This window comes from Pollicipes pollicipes, unplaced genomic scaffold (assembly GCF_011947565.3).
Source record: "Pollicipes pollicipes isolate AB1234 unplaced genomic scaffold, Ppol_2.1 Scaffold_4002;HRSCAF=4701_pilon_pilon_pilon, whole genome shotgun sequence".
Taxonomy (NCBI): Eukaryota; Metazoa; Arthropoda; class Thecostraca; order Pollicipedomorpha; family Pollicipedidae; genus Pollicipes; species Pollicipes pollicipes.
In genome coordinates, this window is record NW_023596420.1 from 39020730 (window position 1) to 39041643 (window position 20914).

General features: G+C 64.0%; 1 protein-coding gene across 1 annotated transcript in view; it reads left to right on the plus strand.

Moving 5' to 3' along the window:
• The first annotated feature begins 4482 nt into the window (after positions 1 to 4482).
• Positions 4483 to 20914, plus strand: part of LOC119094476 (nucleolar and coiled-body phosphoprotein 1) — a 47621-nt gene continuing 31189 nt past the window's right edge. The window contains exons 1-4 of the mRNA XM_037217534.1: positions 4483 to 4572; positions 11019 to 11123; positions 15047 to 15379; positions 20322 to 20363. Coding sequence (XP_037073429.1) covers positions 11043 to 11123; positions 15047 to 15379; positions 20322 to 20363 — 456 coding nt within the window. The 5' untranslated portion in view covers positions 4483 to 4572; positions 11019 to 11042. The remainder of the gene's footprint in view (positions 4573 to 11018; positions 11124 to 15046; positions 15380 to 20321; positions 20364 to 20914) is intronic.

Consider the following 20914-nt stretch of genomic DNA (forward strand, 5'->3'; position numbering starts at 1 on the left):
CAGTTACATTGTCTGAGGCTGCTTGTATCGTTCAGGGGCCAAAGTACCTAACAGAGTATTATGTGTGAACAAGTGGCTTCGAGTCGTTCGGGGTAAGATTTGCTCATCAGAGACGGGGACGGGAGGTTGAATGACGGAGGACCTCTTGCGTTGGTCGGGATCTTCTGACAATGAAAGAAAACATAAGAACTTATGGTGAGTGCTAACCATGGAACAATGGAAGGGTCCCGTACCAGTCAGGGCCCGCAGTGCCGAACGGTGGGCCCTCCAACCCAATTCCAGTACGGGCTCGCGAAGCCGAACTGGAGTCTACGTGACAATTATTTGACCACCTGCAGCGATCAGGGATGTTCTTGCGTCATTAATGGTTCCGTCGTTGATCCGGGAGTTAACTGCGCGGATCAAAAGGCCTCCCGCGTCAAGGAGCGGACCAGTGTAATATGATGTATCTTTCTAAGGGCCTCTGGATCAGTCAGGGAATCCCGCCCCGTTTTGCCAGAATGACGTCCGGAAGACACAATACGGTGGGGCAGAATGGCCCTTCAGCCCTTGACGGGGCTGAAGTGTACACGTGTAGTACACTGTAGTAGTACACTGAAGTGTACAAGTGTAGAACAACAATGCGCCCCGTCATGTTGTACTGAAGGGAACCCCTTGTCTGGAAAGCAATAAGGAACCTCATTAGTGTTGAATACAGTGGGTCGAAATGAGTTCCAAAAAAGCGCAAGGTCATCCCATGTTTGCCTGAGAACGTTCCTTCTTTTGCAGAGTCGACTGATGAAATAAACAGTATCAAAAGCTTGAGCCTGCGCGACGGGTGCCGATAGTGTGGTGGTTAACGATCCTGTGTCAACCACCGCGCGTCTGGGAAACCAGAGGCACGGAGCTCGATTCCCCATGGTGATCGCCCTTCTTGCCAGGATGAGAGGCAGGCAACGCCATATAGCCTAAGCAGCTGAGTCGTAAAACCCAATGACAAGCCGGCAATCTCGGGTAGGAAGGACATCGATGGTCTGGTTTGCGGCTTCCGTAAAACCGAACGGCGTTGGCCATTGCAAGTAACGGCAAGCGGCGGGCGACGTGCACGCAATAACGACCATCGTAACATAACGTTTGTAAATGTCTGAAAATTTAGTTCGAAAATTAGCTTCACACAGGTGAAAAATACGCCCATGATACTTTCTAACCGTAAGATTTAGTGTCCTGAAGTGTAAGAAGGTACTTCTTACAGAAACGTCATCATTTTTGTCCATCCGTTGGCCACGATTCAATATTGGTCACTAGACCGACCCGGCGCGGCGTATGGAGACTGCAACGCCTGACGTCTAGGTTTGTGTTGCTGATATTTGCGAGCGCGCATGCTCAGAACTACGCCACATGGTTTATATCACCAATCGATTGAAGTGTTTGTAGATACATTCTTCAGAAGCGTCGTCATTTTCGCCACCCGTTGACCACCGCTCAGCATTAGCCGCTGGACCGACGTTGCGTGACCCAAGAAGACTGCAACGCCAGGCGGCGAGGCTTTCGTTGCCAAAATTTGCGGGCGGGCATGTTCACAACTACGTTACATAATTTGTATCGCTTATCGATTCTAGCTGAATGTTTAACATTTTCAGACAAGCACGGCTTAGCCATGTTAATACACTTTTTACAGATTTCGATTTACAATGTACCTTCGCGACATCCCTAATATGACTGCAGAACCCATATAAAAAATCTGACAAGCTTCGGAACGCTATCGGTTTGGAAAGAGTCCACTGGACCATTGTAAATGAAGAGCGCCGGTGATTTATTTCATGCAGTCGCGCAACGCCTGATTTCTTCAGCTTATTAACTTTAAAATACAAACAGAATAGATCTCTCGGTAGCTTTTGGTTTCCTTTTCTGATATAGTTACACGAGGTAAAACTGACAATGAGACGAAGACAACCTTGTCCCTTGTTAACAAGTGAACTGGAACAACTAGGATATGCGGCGATCTTTTTTGGGGGGGCCGCCATCAAGGGAGCTTTTTTCAACCCTGTGCTCCCCTTGGTAGGGCTCTGGCTACGCTCCTCCCTGCATACAAAAGTAGACTAAGCCTGCTATGTTGGATGTGGGACGATTGAATGTCCGTTGGACCAATTCATGCCTAAGGCAAGCAGCCTCCCGAAGGCTTTTTCTTCGCTGGTGTGGTGTACGGGGAGATAATTTGGAAAAAGGTACTGCTGCAGGTGTCCAATGTATTTTTTACGCACCCGTAAGCCATCATGCTAATCCATAAATATGCAGCAAGGCAGCCATGCGATCAGTTCGCAGTCAGTACTAGGGGGCAGCAGGGCCAGGGCAGTGCTGCCGACGGCGGACGAAAGAAGGGCATAGATGAGGAATATATGACAGAGAAGCCTCATTCTGTTGCTTGTCTTTTGCAGGGAAAACTCCGGTTCAACGGTTTTTGGTACATTTTTCTGGGCAGTTAATACCTGAAGGTTCAGAATTTGTTCCCGCCTAAAATGCTGCGACAAATCTTATCCCTAGGAAAGAAGCCCGCGAAATATAGACGCGTGGAAATTCAGACGCACTATGAACCACCGATTCGCATTCTAAATTCTGATCAGCCTATGTCGAGGTCATATTTAGGTATCGTTCTATGGGCCATCGATTAATATTCAAAATACTGGCCAGCCTATGTCGAGGTTGTATTTTGGTATCTACTCTTTGGAGGTAGGTGTCTCCTCAATGACCCAAAATGCTTACCAGCTCTTCAAATGTTGCGTCCCCAAGGAAACAATGTTGAAATGCACGAATAATTGGGGGAAGTTGGGTAGCCTTATTTACCGCATGACAGATGAGTCGAGTAGGCAGTATTTTGCACTAGTGAGCAGCAGCTGTGGATGTATATCTAGCATATCAACAATAGCATTTATTTTTTTCCAAAATATGTTCTGTGAATTAAGAGCGGGCAATAACCCCCCCTCTTTACCCGTCCCCCCGTCACCGGGCCTGCTTCCCAGAAGAGCTCATGGAGTACACCCTAAGTCTGCCACAGCGTTCTAATATCCGACCACCTGGGTGGCAGGGATGTCGATATTTTTTCAGCTCTAGCACTTCGGCCTTGGGCTCACTGTCTGTGGCCCCTCCCGTTGCTCAAAATCGGCCAATCAGCATCGAACCGGGCGGCTGTCAAACCGGTATCTATGCGCCCCAGGCTTGAGAAATGGGCTGAGTAGGTCAGATGTCCGGGTGGGGGTCAAAGGGTAACGGATCAACGCCAACGAGTTGCGTGTGGGGACCGCCGGAGAGCCCGGATTCTGTTAGTATGGATTTATATGTACATCCTGCACACCTGGCTGGATGAATTTTGGAACGCTGGTGTGCCCCCCCCCCCCCCATTTTGAAACGTTTCTCGGCCTTTGCAGCCAGGGACTCGCATCTGTTTTTGAATTGGAGCAGTCCTTGCATTCCGTCAATGTTGAGTTTAATCGGTGACATAGCCAGGGGTTCTCATCCGTTGTTGAACTGCAGCAGCCTTTGTGCTCCGTCAATGTTGAATCTAGTCGGTGTTATAGCCGGGGTTCGCACCCGTTCTTGAACTGCAAGAGCCTTTGTGTTCCGTCGTTGCAGAGTTTGATCAGTGTTCGAGCCAGGGGCTCGCATCCGTTGTTGAGTTGCAGCAGCCTTTGTGTTCTCTCAGTGTTGATCTGGCTCATCGGTGTGCCAGAGCGGATTACGGGAGATCACGGTGTTCTTTGGGGGGGAACACGCCACTTCATTGCGTCTACAGACGGAAAATTCGATCCGGTAATCCGCAATGGCTCGCGAATGCCACCTCGGTCCTGCAGTATCAGATCGCTCCGGCTCGAACCCATTGTGCGGCCTGTTTCGTGTATGTCTCTGCACGGTCTTTGAGTTAGCCCCTGCACCCGTGCTGCCGTCGGGTTTGCCCCGTGAGGGTCCACCGGAAATTCGTGATTTCCGGCGTCGCTCAACGTTGGGCCCCCTCACGGATTGTGTGCCGTACTTACGCGCTGCTAGTTTTGTTCAGTCACGATGCCCAAGCCACGTGCTTGTGTGGACGGGCCGGCCAACGATGCGGCCAGATAACGTTTCCATACCCAGCACTCATTTTGCCCCACGCTTTAGGCCGCGGCAGCGTCAGCGGCCGTAACTCCCACATCTTCAGGGATCGTTTCCTTTGTTAAGCGTTCGGCGCACATTACATCCATCGCGACTGGCTGTGGCTGGTTGGCGACTGGCCGAACGTGGCACCGCTTACAGCCGCTCAGGGACCTTAGTGCTCTGCCCCTAACCCTTACGCCGTGGCACGCGCCGGCGCCGGCCCCGGCCCGCGGCGCAGCCGATCCCGTCCCCCGCCGTCGCCGCCTCGGCCCCGCGGCCCGCGACCCCTCCGCCGCGGCCCGCGCGGCGCCGCTGACGTCACGGTCGACGTCACAGGCGGCGGCGGCCGCGCGGCGGCGATAGCCAGTCGCGGCAGTGTAGGCCGGCCAGCAGCGTGGGTCCGCGCGGAGGGCGTGGGTCGGAAGCCGTGTGCGTCATTCAAAGGAGCGGCGTGCCCCAGGCGCCGAGCAGGTGAGGGTTGGTCAGACTTCCATAGGCGTACCCAGTTGACAATGTATGGGGGCGCAGCGGAGGGATCTGCACACCCCAGAAGTGTTTCATCATGCGGCGAGATAACCCACGTCCATTGCCTGTGATGAAAAACGCGAAAGCATCCCCTGGCCATGCTCCTGCACACGCCCCTGGCCCCAGCTCTTGCCGTCCAGCCGCTGCAGCGGCGGCGCCCGCGCCGGCCGCCCTCGTTAGCACGTCACCACAGGGAGCGCCACGCCGCCGTTCCGCGTGTCACCGCGCAGCCGGGCGGGCTAATGGCCGCCGTTTAACGCCGTGTCTCGGGCGCCGGGGCACGCCCCCCGCTGAAGCGGCGGGCGGTCGGTGGAGGTGTCGGGGAGAGGTGTCGTGGGTGCTGTCGTGACCGCGGGGTCATTGTGACCGAGCGGAGCAGGACGGGCGGTCCCGGAGAGGACAGACGCCAGCCTTCGCCGCCCCCGCGCGGGAATTGGGCAACGTCGGGCGCCGATCAAGTGCGACTGGTGTCCGAAAATGGTTCAAGGTCGGGTGGTCGCCCCGGCCGGAATACTAAACACCGGCGGCCTCTTGACTCGGGCGGTATATCACCATGCGTCACGTGCCAGCTCCCCCGGCCGGAGGAGCCTCGTGGAACGACGCGGAGGTCACGTGCCACCGGCCAGGCGAGGCCCGTCGTGCCGTGGCTCCGGCATGGGAGAGCCGCAGGTGGAATGTCAGACGTGGCGTGTCAGGCTACGCCGGCCCCTCTGGCTCGGAGGGACGTCCAGGGACTGAGGGCGGATGACGCGGGTAACTGGATAGGTGATGCGCCGGCCCTTCATGGCCAGAGGACGCTCGGCGTACGGGGCGGACCGACCGGAGGTCAGCGGCGGCCCGAAGCGGCGGCTTCCGGCTGACCCTGCCCTGCCCCCTCCCCCTCGTCAGGACAGTGGCGCTGGGCGGGGTCCGCAGCCGGGCGGCCGTGTTTGTCGCGGCCGGCGGCGTGGCGTGTCGGCGGCTGAATACCGGCCCGTGGCCCGCAGCCGGCCGGCCTTGACTCGGGGCTGCCGGCAGGGCGTGCGGGTCACACGGGCCGAGCGACGCCCGCTGGGCCGAGCTGGGCTGGCTGGGCCGCGCAGCTGAACTCGGGCTGCATTCGCAGCAATCCGGACAACAAAGATTACATGTAACGTCGCTTAGAATCGTTGCCAGACGCATTAAATCTCTTCCCGCGACTCGATGGAAGTGAGGCAGAAATGGCGCAACATATTCAAATTTCTAGAGTCAAGTTAGCGTGGCCAGGACCGACCATGAGTGATAGAAAAGTGTTTGATATGTTATAATCAGCATAATTTGCAGTTTTCATTGTCAAGAGCACTCATAGTGTCTGGAAACGAAAATCTCGTATTTTTGCATACGGAGAGAGAGAGAGAGAGAGAGAGAGAGAGACGAGAGCGAGAGAGAGAGAAGAGGAGAGAGAGAGAGAGAGAGCGAGAGAGAGAGAGAGAGAGAGTGAGAGGAGAGGCGGGAAGGAGAGGGAGAGGAGAGGAGCGGGAGAGGAGAGGAGAGGAGAGGAGAGGAGAGGAGAGGAGAGGAGAGAGAGAGGAGAGGCAGAGGAGAGGAGAGGAGCGGAGATGGCAGAGGAGAGGACGAGGAGAGAGGACGAGGGAGTTTTTTTTGGAGGAGAGGCGAGGAGAGGAGGAGAGAGGAGAGAGAGAGAGAGAGCAAATGCAGATGCTGTGACGCCTCTGCTGAGAGGCAGTTGAGCTTTCGCGTCAACGACAGGGAAGAGTGGAGTGTCGCGTATCTTGGCTTTGTGCGCGCGGATCAGTCCAGCCTCGCCCGTTCGTCCCGTGCTAGCCAGCACCATGGCTAGCTCCGCTCGTGCTGCAGCTCTCGTCTCTGCAGCAGTCGACCTCTCGGCGCCGCCTGCGCACCTCGGCGGCGCCGGCCTGGCCGGCTGCGGTCTGCCGCCCGTGCCGCCCGGCGCGCGCCGTCCGAGCCGTTTGTTCACCGGCACCGGCACCAGGACGGCGGCTGCGGCGGCCGGGAGCGACGCACTCGGACCGCCGCCGCGCCGGAAGTGCCGCGCCCATCAGCTGTTCGCTCGCCGCCCTCGGCCGTCAGCGGTTTGAGACTGACGTGCGTTCGCTTTCTCTCGCTCTATTGCTGTGGTTCTTGCAGTTGTTTGACCTTTGGCTCGTCATCGCGATCTTCGCACGGTCTTACCCGCGTATCAGTTTCCTCTGTACAGCTGTTGTCTAACCCGCATATCAGTTTCCTTCTTGCAACTGCTGTATCTCCTTCCTCGTCCTGCTGGCTACTAGTGGCCCTTGATGAGGGTGTTTGGGAGGGGGAGGCAGTGTCAGGTTTTAAGTCGTTTGCCTCCAGACAATGCCAAAGGGTTAGTGCTGATTTTTCCCAAGTTGGGGGGGGGGGGGGGCTACCCGCTGTGCTTCCTCTCCGCTTATCCGCGCCCCTTCCGTTGTTCCCCATTGTTCTGGTGGCCGCTCTCTCCGGCTGCCCGCTGCTCTGTGACCCGTCTCGTCCGGACCTGAGGGGCGGCTCGGTCCGCTGCGTCCGCCGCCCGACCGGCACCGTTGTCGCCGCCGGCGCCGTCCTGGCCGGGTCAGTGGTGCCTCTCTGACGGCGGCCAGGAATGCCGCCACTCCCGGCCACGTCCCGTTAGGCGCACGCGCGGCTGCCGGCCGGCCGCGGCCCTGGCTGACCCACCGCCGTGGCCGCCGGCGCCGCGCTGCTGCAACACGCGGCGGCCGCTGGCGGACGGCCGCGGCGCCGCTCCGCTCGACGAGGGCGGGCGGTGACGCAGCGGTCCTGGGGCCGGACTGGCCTCGGCTCGGCGGGGACATCTGGCTCGTCCGGGCCCTTGTGTACCGAAGGATGCTGATGACTCCCACCTACCGATGATCGTGTGTATATATTTCTCCGTGCGGCCACCGCATGACAGTGATAAACCACCTCGCCAGTCTGGCGTTATAAAGCCGTCTGCAGACAATTAGCGCCGGGCGCGCGCCACTCTCTCGGGGAGTCGCCGCCGCCCTCTCCGGGAGTCGCCGCCGCCTCCCGCCCCCGCCGGCACGCCCGTTTTTGCGCGCCGGCCCACGCCGGCATTCGTATTTCGGTGGCCCGAATCGGGCACGCGCCGCGCGGCGGCCGCGCGGCGTCTCGGTTTTTGTGCGGCGACGGCGCGAGACGCGGCGCGCTGCGGCCGGCGTCGCTCGGTCTGCGACGGTCCGGCTGGGCGCGCCGCCCCGGACCGCCGTGTCCCACCCTGCCGCCGTCTCGCAGAAGCCGCTGGACATGCGGCCTTTGAAGTCGTCGCGGGCACGTTGCGCGTCACGCTAGGGCGGCGTGTGTCTGCATGTGTGTTACGCCAGGGCGGCGTGCGTCTGCACGTGTGTTCGTCAGGGCGGCGTGCGTCTGCACGTGTGTTCGTCAGGGCGGCGTGCGTCTGCACGTGTGTTACGCCAGGGCGGCGTGCGTCTGCACGTGCGTTACGCCAGGGCGGCGTGCGTCTGCACGCGCGTTACGCTAGGGTGGCGTGCGTCCGCACATGTGTCACGCCAGGGCGGCGTGCGTCTGAACGTGCGTTACGCCAGGGCGGTGTGCGTCTGCACGTGCGTTACGCTAGGGTGGCTTGCGTCTGCGCGTGTGTTACGCCAGGGCGGTGTGCGTCTGCACGTGCGTTACGCTAGGGTGGCGTGCGTCTGCGCGTGCGTTACGCTAGGGCGGTGTGCGTCTGCACGTGCGTTACGCCAGGGCGGTGTGCGTCTGCACGTGCGTTACGCTAGGGTGGCGTGCGTCTGCACGTGCGTTACGCCAGGGCGGTGTGCGTCTGCACGTGCGTTACGCTAGGGTGGCGTGCGTCTGCACGTGCGTTACGCCAGGGCGGCGTGCGCCTGCGCGTGCGTTACGCCAGGGCGGTGTGCGTCTGCACGTGCGTTACGCCAGGGCGGCGTGCGTCTGTGTTATGCCAGGGCGGCGTGCGTCTGCACGTGCGTTACGCTAGGGTGGCGCAGGTTTGCACCAGCGGCGAGGCCGCAGTTCTGCGGTCTGCGGGAGATCGCGTTCCTGTGCAGTAGCGACGGGGCGCTGTTTTGACGTGGTTGCGGTGGAGATAGCGTCAAGGTAGTGGGGTGCTGGTCGGCGCGCTGGGTGGATATACGCGGCCAGGCGGCCGTGGAACGCTGGCAGTCCGCGATTCTGGGCGGCGTTGGGCTGAACGTGCGTTGTGCTGCCGCTCGGCCGTGGCGACGCTGCTGCAGGCAGCGCTCTGCTGCATTGCAGTGGGCGGAGTCGTCCAGCGCAGTCTGCTGCCGGGTCGGTGCCTGGCGTCCACGCCCGCAGTCTGCTGCAGGGTCGGCGGCTGGCGTCCACGCCCGCAGTCTGCTGCCGGGTCGGCGCCTGGCGTCCACGCCCGCAGTCTGCTGCAGGGTCAGCGGCTGGCGTCCACGCCCGCAGTCTGCTGCAGGGTCGGCGCCTGGCGTCCACGCCCGCAGTCTGCTGCAGGGTCAGCGGCTGGCGTCCACGCCCGCAGTCTGCTGCTGGGTCGGCGCCTGGCGTCCACGTCCGCAGTCTGCTGCAGGGTGCTTGGCTGACAGGGCGCTGTATCTCGCTGGAGATAACGCGCACGCTATCTATTAGAAGCGTTGGCCTTATCGCGAGCGATCACACCGCCGCTGGCCGTGCCGGAACGGACCGGACCTCCACCTGTCAATTGTTCACAGACAATCAATTACGAGCCGATCACTGCCGTCGGCGGCCCGACTCCGGGCGGCTTGGGGAGGTGCAAAAAGCCACGGTCGTGCGTGAAATGCCTTCGCGGTCGGGCGACGTTCGAAAGTGCGCTGAGGTGCGTGTTTTGCGATCCGACCTCGTGGAAATGGCCGGAACGCGCCCGCGCCAATGAGGTCGCAAGGTGAAAGCAGACAGGCCCGCCATTGTTGTCAGCTGTTTTAGCCGTGTTTGCGTCCGCGTTGGGGTGATAATCCTGCTGACACGGTTTGTATGGCGGGTCGCGTTATTTGGACTGGAAGCGTCTTGCTGTCGTCCGAAGAAGCTTAGCGTTTTAATACTTGAATGGCGCAATTTGGGATGATGGCGCGGAGTAAGATTATATTGCTGATATCGGGGTTATATGTGCTGCATCTAAAGACTAGACAGCCACACGGCCACAAAGAGACCGGTGTACAAGGCAGTCTCTTCCTAATAATCTTCGAACGCTAAGAAGTATGGGTATGGATGGATACTCCGTTGGAGCAATACGCTTGGCCCTTATGGCACGGTGCTGATATCACGAAGTCGCACGTCGCACGTCATCGGATGGCCGCGCGCCGCTCCGTTTGCCATGACCGCCCCCCCCCCCCCCGTCCCCCTCCCCCTGCCACCGACCGCGATTGGTTCACAGGCTTTCCCGGTCTTGCCGGAAGCGGGCCTTGACCCGGGGTCGTGCGGTGTGAGCTCAGTGTGGCCGCACCTGTAATCCGCGCGCCGTCACCGCCGACACGGCTCCAGCCAGCGTTCACCCCTGGCTTCTCACAGGCGGCGCGGAGGAGCAGCTACCACCGCGCGCCGCCACAACACACCGTGGAATAGCCAGGGGTCGTGCAGTGGGGCGCTTTCAGGGCGCAGGGGGAGCACAGGCACTCCCCGCGCGGGCCGCCAAACAACAGCCGCGCCGGCGGGTCCAGCCGGATAGGGCGCGCCCCTCCGGCTGGGGCGCCCCGCAGTCGCAGTTGGCAGCGCCTGAGTCGTGGCACGCGGCGCCACTGAGTCAGGCGGCGCCGTGCGGTCAGTGGAGCCCCGGGCGGACGGGCCTGAGGTCGCGGCGGCACCGGCACCTGGCGCCGGCCGCTGCGGGCCTGGCTTTGATCCCGGTACACGTCAGGGCGTCGCGCCGTGGCCGACAGCGGACCCCGCCTCTGCGGCCGGCACAGCAATATACAGAAATACGGCCGTGAGATGGGGATTGGGAGGGGATATCCAATGGTCAAGGGGTCATGTGTTCATCATGGTTTCAAGCTGCAGCCATGGACTTTTACCTCATTTACCTCCACAAATCGAAAGTATATGGTGACAGCGCACGCCTCACCACTGCGGCCATCACAGCGTCACGATCGCGGTTGGCCTCAGAATGTGAGCAGGTGTGAGCAGCACCGCTGACAGCGCTCGCCGCCGGTGCGAACAGTACCTCTGACCCAGGTGGGCGCAGCACCGCTGACCGCCGGTGTGAGCAGCACCGCTGACCCAGGTGTGCGCGGTATCGCTGACCGCAGGTGTGAGCAGCACCGCTGACCGCGGGCGTGGGCAGTACTGCTGACAGCGCTCGCCGCCGGTGTGAGCAGCACCGCTGACCCAGGTGTGCGCAGCATCGCTGACCGCAGGTGTGAGCAGCACCGCTGACAGCGCTCGCCGCCGGTGTGTTTCAGGCGGCCAGTGACGGGGCAGGGCCGATGTCGGGCCGGGACGGCGCCGGCGCCGCGCAGGACATGCCCTGTGACCCGCACCGCACCTCCAGCCGACCGGCCATCCAGGTGAGCACGGCCGCCGGCTGACGCCGCTGCAGCCGGACCGGGCGGCGGTGCAGCCAGGAGAGGCAGTCAGCATTTGGTCAGGACACCCTGCCCTGACCTGCATTGTCGCGGCGTGCGGTGGAGCGTGTGCGCACCGGTTTGTGACGGTAAACGCTGGTTTGCTATGCATAATATGACTCCGCGTTTGTATCAAACCCAAAGCTGTGTGGATCTCTGGGATATGCCGTACGTTAACTTAAGTCTTGAGGTGGTCGTGAGGACTTGGTATTTTACCCAGCGTAGAGAACAGGGCTCGTTGAAGCCATTGTTTGCCGAATCCCTATACCTCCTCCAACTCCGTCGTAAGGCCCGCAGCGGACTCACCTTGCGTACAGCGACGCACCGCCGCTGCAGGGCCGCCCAAACACTCGTGCAGGAATGCCGTCCGTATTTGTTGGAGGTCTTTGCTGCACGACGCCCGGTGCGCGATGGATTGTTTCGTGCAGACAACACGCAGCGTGCAGCCGACAACGGGCGCCGGCTGGCACCGCTCCTGGGCGCCACGAAGGCTCCCCAGCGGTCCCGGCTCGGGAGAGATCTCCCCTAGATCTCGTCCTTGTGACAAGGTCCGATCTGAGAGACGTGCGGCAGGGTGCTCCAGCGGCCCCGGCTCCAGAGAGATCTCACCCAGATCTCTTCCCGGTGACAATGTCAGATCTGGGAGACAGTACGGCAGGGTCGTCCAGCAACCACGGGTCTGGGGAGAAAACAGAGCTATGCTAAGTGTTGAGCCCTTGACTAGGCACGGGCCTTGTTGGACAGTACCTAGTCTTCCCGCAGCACTTGTCCCAGCGTTCTAGGATCACTTGGGCTTCTAATGGCTAGAGTCTAGTTCTAGGATCACCGGCTTCTAATGGCTAGAGTCCGGTTGACGTAGTAAGGGGGCTCCACGGACACCGCGTCTTTCGCGGAAGTCAGTGCATTCACCCTCCACCGCACCTTGATGCCCCCTTATGCGGCGGCTACCAGGCCCCTTCCGAAGCGTGCTCTCGCCGCCGCCGCCGCTCTCCGACCGGGCCGGGACGGCAGCGCCGCCTGTAGACAGCCTCGAAACCGGTCGGCCCGGCCGGCCGGTCATGGTCGCGTCCCGGGGTCGAGCCGGGTCAGGGCCCGGCGCTGCAGCGGCGCGCGCGTGCACGCGCCGGGGCCTCGCTTCCGGTAAGCGGGGCCGCCGGCCGACGCATTCCGCCGGAGACGGACGGCCGAGAGCCGGCCCCCGGACGGGTACTGTTAGACGACCGGCGGTCCGGCGCGGCGGCGGCCGGCCCTCCGTGCCCGAGACAGGGCTGAGTTAGGGACCCGGACGTCGTAGAGGGATCTTCGGGACGGGTGCGGTGAGGGGGTGGAACCGTCAGCTGAGAGGCGAGCGGGGCGAGGTCAGGTCAGCTAATACACCGTCTCAGGTGTCGAGTCTCAGTGGCGATTCTCTCAGTCTCTCAGTCTCAGTGGTGCGATTAAGGGTGTGGCCGAGCCGGTGGAGGTGCCGGTGGCCACTTGGGAACGGCACGAGTGAGCAGTAAAATCGACCATCAGCGTCTGCACCTGGGGGCCTATGTGTCTCCACAAGAGAAGGGACCCTCGCGAACGGGCTCTATGTGGCAGCAGGCCTGCAGCGAAAGGGGAGGGCGGAAACGCGCGCCCATCGCTAATAGGACGATGATGATGGACCATGGGGGTTTGGGGTCGGCTGGACACGTATTCCTCCCACAGCGCCCGGCGTCTGATAGCCTAATTAACGTAATTTACTTGCCCGCGGCGCCCCTAATGTCTCCCTTTCCTCGCCGACTCCTGACGGCCCTACCCCGCTGACCGGGCGGCAGCCCTGCCCGAGCGCATCATGACGCGTCGCTGGCCGTCCGACGTCTGGGTTGGCGGGTCGCCCGGCAGATGGCCACCCTGGACCGGTGCCAGTCGCCGCCTGCCGACGCCTGGTGGCTGGCGACCAGAGCGCCTGTCGTCGGCCATTACGTCATGCGCATACATCCCCGGGGCTTGATGGTCAAGACTCCGGTGCTGAGCTCCGGAGCACTTGGAGGTGCAGCATCGGTGCCTCCCGTGCTGTACTGTGTAGCATGCCGCGGAGCATGACACGGTGCGGTGCACGGGTGCCGACGGCAGAGGCTAAGACATCAAACGGTGCTGCTGCTTTCCTCTGTTTGGCGCCTCGTCTCCCTGTTATTGCTGGCCTTGTGATAAGCGGCCTGAGCGTGCACCAGGGTGGCGTGTCGGCAGCGCCTCCCACCGCCCGCTCCCCTCCTCCTCCCGGCGCGAGCGGCGGCCAGCCGTGCCGTGAGCCCTCCCCCGGCGCGGAGATCTCCGGCTGGGGCGGAGCTCGTGCCGCCACTCGGCCGCCGAGCCGCGCTGACCGGCCCTCGGGAGGGTGCGGCCGGCGCTCCTGAGCCGGCGCACAAGGTCAGCCCGATCGGAACGTCCGCGACGCTCGCCGCGCTGACCCGACCGCCGCCCCGCCGCCCCGCCGCCCGGCCCGTTCCGGTACCGCGGCGGCGGCGGTGGCGGCGGCGCTGCTAGTTGGTCCGCCGGGGCCGGCCGGTGCGGACGGTTGGCGCTGAGCGCGCCCCCCAGCGCCGCGTGCGAGCGCGCGCGTGCGTGAAAGTGACGACGGCGTCTCGGACGCGCCCGCCGCCTCGCGCCGCAGGTGGGTGCCGGGCTCCGTGCCCCTCGCGTTCGGGGGAGCCGGCACGAGGTCCCCGTGGCCCCGTGGCCGCTGGGGAGGCCCTCGGCGGCCCCATGCCGTCGCAGGTGGCGCTGTGACGTCACCATCGGCGCGCAGCTGACGTGCGCCGGGAGACGGCTGGCGGATCGCGGCATCTCGCCGCCGCTGCCGCCGCTGCCGCCGCCATCTGCGCAGCGGCCGGCGGGCGGTGGCCGTGCTGGCCGGCGGACTCGGCACGCGGTCCGGCACGCGGTGCTGCTGGCTGGCCGGCGGGGCCCGGCCCGGCGCAGCCCGGCGCGACCGCCTTGCGGTCCGCTGAGGGGGTTGCGTCGTGGCGAATCAGCCGCCAGCCGCCAGACGCCCGTGCATGCGGTGGGAGTGTGCCGGACGGTAGGCCTCGGACTTGGGGCCTCAGCCGGCCTGGGACCGTGCCCTGCGTCGGTCCGCACGCCACCCCCTGTGACGTCACGGGCTGACTCAGGCCCGGGGTGCGGGTGCCTGCCGCTGGCTGGGTGCGGCACGGCCGCTGACTCGCCGCCGGCGGGGGCCCGGGCCGGAGGAACGGAGAGGAGGTGACGCATACTCGGCCGATGCGGCCGCACGTTTGGGTGGAGGCGCCGGCTGATGTGCGGAGCAGGTGTGAGGGGTGGAGCCGCTCAGGCGCCGGCTCCGATGACTTTGATGACTCCGACCGTTTCGATGACTGGACCACGTCCGCGGCTGACGCTGCATTGCCACGCAGCGGCCCTGGCTGGCCTGCCAGCGAGGGCTGCTGCGTGACAGAGCTGCCGCTCGCGCAGTGCACGCAAACTTCTTGTTGAAGCTCATCGCTAGTTTTTGTCTGATTTTGATGGCAGGTGCAGGCCTCTAAGAGCCTCGCGTAATCCATATCGTAGCTAAAGCCACTCATCGGAAATTCAATGTGACTGTGGTATTATGCATGCCGCGGTATTCGATCTAAGGCACCACCTGGGTCGATTAAAACGAAAGCCCGCGTTATGCTGATTTTGATCTAACCTTGACGTCTCGACGAAAAAGCTTCAAATGCGCCAACTCGTGCCAGGCGGCTGTCGCGGTCGCCTGCTGGTCACCCGCTTCCGCCGCCGGTGACTGAAGTGTCTGACCGTGCCCGGCCCCCGGCGCCTCGTGCCTCGTGACCGCGTGCTGCGGGTGCCCATGTCTGACCCCTGACACCCCTCCCCCTCCGCAGGGTCCGCCGCCGGAGCAGCGGCCTTACGACTGTTCTCCGCTGCGCGAGGTCGACCCGCGGTACATGTACTACCCGCCCTACCCCGGCTCCGGCTCGCCCGTGCCGCCGCCCTACCCGCCGCCGCCCTACTCGGTCGCGCCCTACCCGCCCTACGCGCACCCGTACCCGGCCGCCATGGCCTACCCGCCGCCCTACTCGGCCCCGCCGGCGCCCTACGGCTATGGGATGGCGGCGCCGTACCCGCCGCCAGCGAACGGCGAGAAGTACCCGCCGCCGGAGCAGCCTTTCTACGCTGAGTCGACGCCGGACGGCCGGCCCCCGCCGCAGCAGCAGGTGAGGACACGGGCCCGGGTACCGCCCCTCCCCCCCCCCCCCGCCGCAGTAGCAGCAGGTGGGAACATGGGCCCGGCTACCGGCCCCGCCGCAGCAGCAGCAGGTGAGAACACGGGCCTGGGCACCGCCCCCCCCCCCCCCGCAGCAGCAGCAGGTGAGGGCACGGGCCCAGGTACCGGCCCCCGCCGCAGCGCGGCCATCGTATGGTGCATGGCGCAGTTGTGGCCGGGCTGTCGCAACTTTCCGGCCTGACTCGGACGATTTGGGTCTGGTGAAATGCATGCGTGCGGGAATGTGTTCGCGGTACTGTCAGCCCGTCGCACGGTTTACCCAACGTCATACCCCTGCGGACGCACACTCGGCAGCATTTGGGCACTGCCCTGGCTGCTGGTGGAGGAACGGTGGCCGGCTGGGTGTGGCCCTGACTGCTATTGGAGGAACGGTGGCTGTCTGGGAGTTCCCCTGACTGCTGGTGGAGGAACGGTGGCTGACTGGGAGTGGCCCTGACTGCTGTTAGAGGAACGGTGGCTGTCTGGGAGTTCCCCTGACTGCTGGTGGAGGAACGGTGGCTGGCTGGGAGTTGTCCTGACTGCCGGTGGAGGAACGGTGGCTGACTGAGAGTGGTCCTGGCTGCTGTTGGAGGAACGGTGGCTGACTGGGAGTCGCCACGCGGTAGCTCCGCGGGACCTGGCCGCAGTCAGCTGGGCGGACCTGATCCGAGCCGGATCGGGTGGGCGGCCCGGCTCGCGGCGACCCGGCTGTCGGCTATTTGCGGCCGCTGGCAGTGCCGCCGGCTGTCCCGGGCCGCGGCCTGATCACGGGCGGGAGCCGGTGCCAGGGCCGGGGCCGGCGAACAGCTGACCGGCCCACCTGCGCCCGGCAGGCAGCGAGCTGCTGCCCTCGGTCAGGTGTGCTGGTGGCATGGAGCCAGGTACATCCGGCCTAAACCCGCGGCTCGCAGGCTGCAGCGCATGGCCGTTGACGGAGCTCTTCCAACTTGAAGAAGCCTTATCGCTGCATGTCTGTGCAGTCAGTGGCATGCCTGTGATCAGCTGCTCGCTGTTATGGCCCGTCCATGGTGCGGGCCCGGAGGCCGGGGCAGGTGGTCCCCGCCAGCCGGGCCGGCTGACCGCGGTGCGGTTCCGCGGCCGGCAATAGGGGGCGTGACGGGCGGTGATTACATGGGTCATTAGCCTGATCCCGGCACCAGGTGAGAGGGGGAGGCGTCGCCTGCCTCAATACGCTCTCCTCCGCCCTCTCTCCTCCGATACCACCACATCTGCGTTGTCTGGTTTTATGACAGGGGCACGGGGACGCGGGGGCGGGGCAGGTGCCATAAAGGAGCGCGTGCGAGAATGCGATGAAATGCCCATGAATCTATTACGGGTATCACAGGTATAATTCACGGGTTAAACGCTTACGGGGAGCGGTGCGTGTTAAACGGGTGTGAAAACTTTACTGCCGCTGTCTTTGGCTCGGGGTTTCGCGCTGGATGAAACTCCGCGTGACAGACTGCCGGTAACCTTAGAGCCACGTGGGGTCGGCGACGCGCCGGACCTCCAGATATCTGTATCACTTCTGTGCTGGGAACGCTATTCACTAAAGCATCGTTTCCTCTCTAAGGTCAGGTCAGACCCGTGGACCGCACGGTTTACCGCGTTGCGATCTGTTCTCCAAGTCACCCGGCCCTCCCTCGCGTTTGGAGCCAGGCCCGCGACGCCCGCCGCCGCACGGTCTACGCCATCCGGGTTTGTGATGCCGTCCCTGCACTTTGCGCCACTCTCTGGTCGGCTGTTCTCACTCACGCGTTGGGGTGTCTCGCTATAGCCAGCCCGCGTGCGCCGGTTTGTGAGGCGTCGGCCTCCGGCGAGCGGCCGGACTTGCGCGCCCCGTTGCGGTTGAGGCAGCTGTAGGCCGTTACCTATAAACGATCAGCTGTTTGCCACTATTTTCTCTGACGCGTGTTCTGCCCCGCATCCCAGCAGGTGTGCGTGCGTGCGTGCGTGCGTGCGTGCGTGCGTGCGTGCGGGCGTGCGCGCGGGCGTGCGGGTGTGTGTGTGTGTGTGTGTGTGTGTGTGTGTGTGTGTGTGTGTGTGTGTGTGTGTGTGTGTGTGTGTGTGTGTGTGTGTGTGTGTGTGTGTGTGTCGCCCTCGGACGATGACGCAAGCGCGCGCGCGCGCGGTCGGCGCCGCATAATCTGATGTCGTCAGAGGGGCGCCGCCCGCCGCCCCCCGCCGGGGCCGCGCTGGTGGGCGGCGATACCGACGCCCGTGGGTCGGGCGAGTGGAGCCGCCGGGCCGAACGTGGGAGGGCCGAGTGGGGTGCCTCGCCCCGAGTGTGGTGTGTTCTGGGAAGCGACTGTGACGGGTGGGGATTGGAGTGAGTATCAAGTTGCCCCCCCCCCCCACCCCCCCCCCACCCCCCTGTTGGAGGCAGAGTGTGCTGGAAAGGCAGAGCAAACCCTGAAGCGCCCACACTGCTGGATGCAGAGCAGACCCTGAAGTGCTCACGCTGCTGGAGGCTGAGCAGACCCTGACGCGCTCACACTGTCGGAGGCAGAGCAGACCATGAAATGGTCACACTGCTGGATGCAGAGCAGACCCTGACGCGCTCACACTGCTGGATACAGAGCAGGCCCTGACGTGCTCACACTGCTGGATGCAGAGCAGACCCTGACGCGCTCACACTGCTGGATGCAGAGCAGACCCTGACGTGCTCACACTGCTGGATGCAGAGCAGACCCTGACGCGCTCACACTGCTGGATGCAGAGCAGACCCTGACGCGCTCACACTGATGGATGCAGAGCATACCCTGACGTGCTCACACTGATGGAGGCAAAGCAGACCCTGAGTCCCCGTGCCACTGCCTATGGCCTCACAGGTAGCTGCGCCACGTGCCGGTAAGCGTGGTCCCGATACAGACCGTCGTGGCGCAGTCACCTGCCACGCCGTCGGGACGCCGTTCGCCTGCGGAGACAAACATCTGAGCAGACGAGTGCTGGTTCGCGGGGCTGCCTCATCACCAGCGGGGTTGCCGATCGGCGGCGGCCTGCCAGCCGCGGGCCGCCCGTGCCTGTGACGACTGCCTGCACCCTGTCACCAGCCTCGCTAGTGACGGGCTCTGACGGCGGGACGCGCTGGCGGCGTGTCGGGTGTCACCGCGCGGGCCGAGCCGTGAGGCCGACCTGGCCCCGCCAGAAGGTCGGACGCCGCCCACAAAAAGCGGGGCGCACGTGGCGGCGGGGCCGGCGGAGGTCACGGGCGCCCGAGCCGCTCCAGATGGCACCGGCGCCGGCTATTTCGAGACGGACAGGCTCGCCAGCTGGCGGAGGGCCGCGGCGAGGGGCGTGAGTGACAGGCTGCTCGCGGGGAACCGCGAGCTGCGACCACGCGCTCAGTCACGCGGCTACCGGGGTCGGAGGACGGAGGCCACGCCTGCGCGGTGGGCTCGCCCCATGCCGGTCAGTCTGTCCGGCCGAGTCTGGCTGGAGAATGGTGCTGCTGGATGCTGTTGCCTCGAGTGTTGATCGGAGCGCGTCACCTTTGATTGGATCCGGATGTCAGCGACTCCGCCTGGCTGCTGACTCCGCCTTCCTGTACTATCCGCCTGGCTGGGTCGCGCGCTCTCCCGGTGACCCTGGCGTGGTGACGCAGCTGTGCGTGACCCCCGCCGAGCCGGCATTAGCGCCGCCGAGCACGACAGGTCACGTGCGTCGCCGCATAGCGCCGGCCCGAGCGCCCGGGCGGATCACGGCTACCTCTGTTCAGGGTCTGTGCACGGGGATTGTGACGGGCCATGCGGGGGCACCACACAGAGGTGGCCAACGGCAGGTCACGTGCAGCACGCAGCACGTCAGGACACGGGCTTTGAAAGCGAGACACTGTAGGTGGAAACGGACTGGTTGGCGACGGGTTGCGGGTGCTGGAGAGGCATGCTGACCTCAGGCCATGTTTGTTCAGAGATCGTTTATTTAGCCATTTTGCCGGTGAACAGCGTGGCGAATTGTGCCGCAAAACCAGGATCTCGCATTTGTCCATGGTGCTGACGTCGGCTCGTTCGGTGCTGAGTGGAGCGCTGGGTCACTGGCCGGGCCGGTGAATGGCGCCGCCGCCCTGGGGGCCCTCGGGCTGGGCCAATCTTGACTGGGAGCGCGCGGAGTGTCCGGGTGGTGCGGACTTTCACGGGACCCGGAGCCGGGGAACCTGGAGCGGACCCCGCGCGCATTGAAATGAGGTGTGGTAACGCGCGGCTGACGTCGGCTCCACCTGTGGCGTGTTTTGACAGGCCGCGCGTGGCCAGCCCGCACGGCGATGCCAAACAGTCGCGCTCAGATCGGTAGCGGTCAGCGATGATCCCCGTCGTTGTTCGTGAGTGACGGCTAAGCACATATTCGTGAGCGGCTGGGTTTCACTGAGTGCATTGTGGCGATGGCTTAACCGAAGGAGCGCTCGAATCTTCGAACAGGCTTGCGCAACGCTGGGCTTTGTTAAGATACGCTGCCTTATCTGGGCTTCCGGCGTTTCCAATTGTAGCTTTAATGTGACGACACACACGTCAGGTGAAGGCGAGCGCCGCCACGTGACTGGGCTGACCTGACCAAGGCCGTTATGACGTACGCAGGCGCCTGATTTCATGTGACGCTGAGGTCATGCTGTCTTTGCCCTGTTCTGTTCATAACGTGTCTATTTGAACCCGCGTCGGCCGTCTGTTCTGCTCACCGTCGCGTACCCCGCCGCCGCTCCACTGACGCGGCCTCTCTCGCCCGGCAGCCGCTGGTGTGCACGTGCCACGCGTCGCCGCAGCCGCCGCCGCCCCCGCCGGCGGCCGGGCCCGGCTACCCGGCGCCGGACGATGACGGCCTGCGCCCGGCCGGGCCGGCCATCTGCTCGTGTGAGCCGGAGCCGCGGCCGGCCGCCGGCGCCGGACCGCCGCCGCTTGCAGCGCTCCGGCAGCCGCGGCTCCAACTTCTCCGAGGACTCGCTGGTGGGCGGCGACGACGCGCCCGCTCCTGCCCCCGCCCCTGCCCCCGCCCCCGCCCCCGCCTCCGCTCCCGTGCCCGCCGCCGTCCAGCCGGCGGTAGTGATGCGCAGCGGCGGCGGCGGGGCGGCCCGCCAGCCGGAGAAGCGGCGCTCGCTGACCCAAGAGTACCTGGCGGCGCAGGCGGAGGCCGCCGGCAGGCGCGGCTCACATGCTCCCGAGCGCACCGAGGCGCACCTGCCGGACCCGGGCGCCGGTGACGTCTCCAGTCTGCCGCCGGCGGAGCGGCCAGCGCCGGCGGCGGCGGCGGCGGCGGCGGCGGCGGCGACACCGGACGGTCGATGTCTGTCGCAGGCGTATGACGACAAGCCAGCTGCGATGGCGCCTGAACCTCGGCGCCCGTCTCAAGCGCATGATGATCGACCAGCAGTAGCTGCACCTGGTGCCGAAGGCCTGTCTCAGGCGCACGACGACCGACCAGCGGTGGCAGCGCCTGACGCCAGACGCCTGTCTCAGGCGTACGACGACCGGCCGGCGGTGGCAGCGCCTGACGCCAG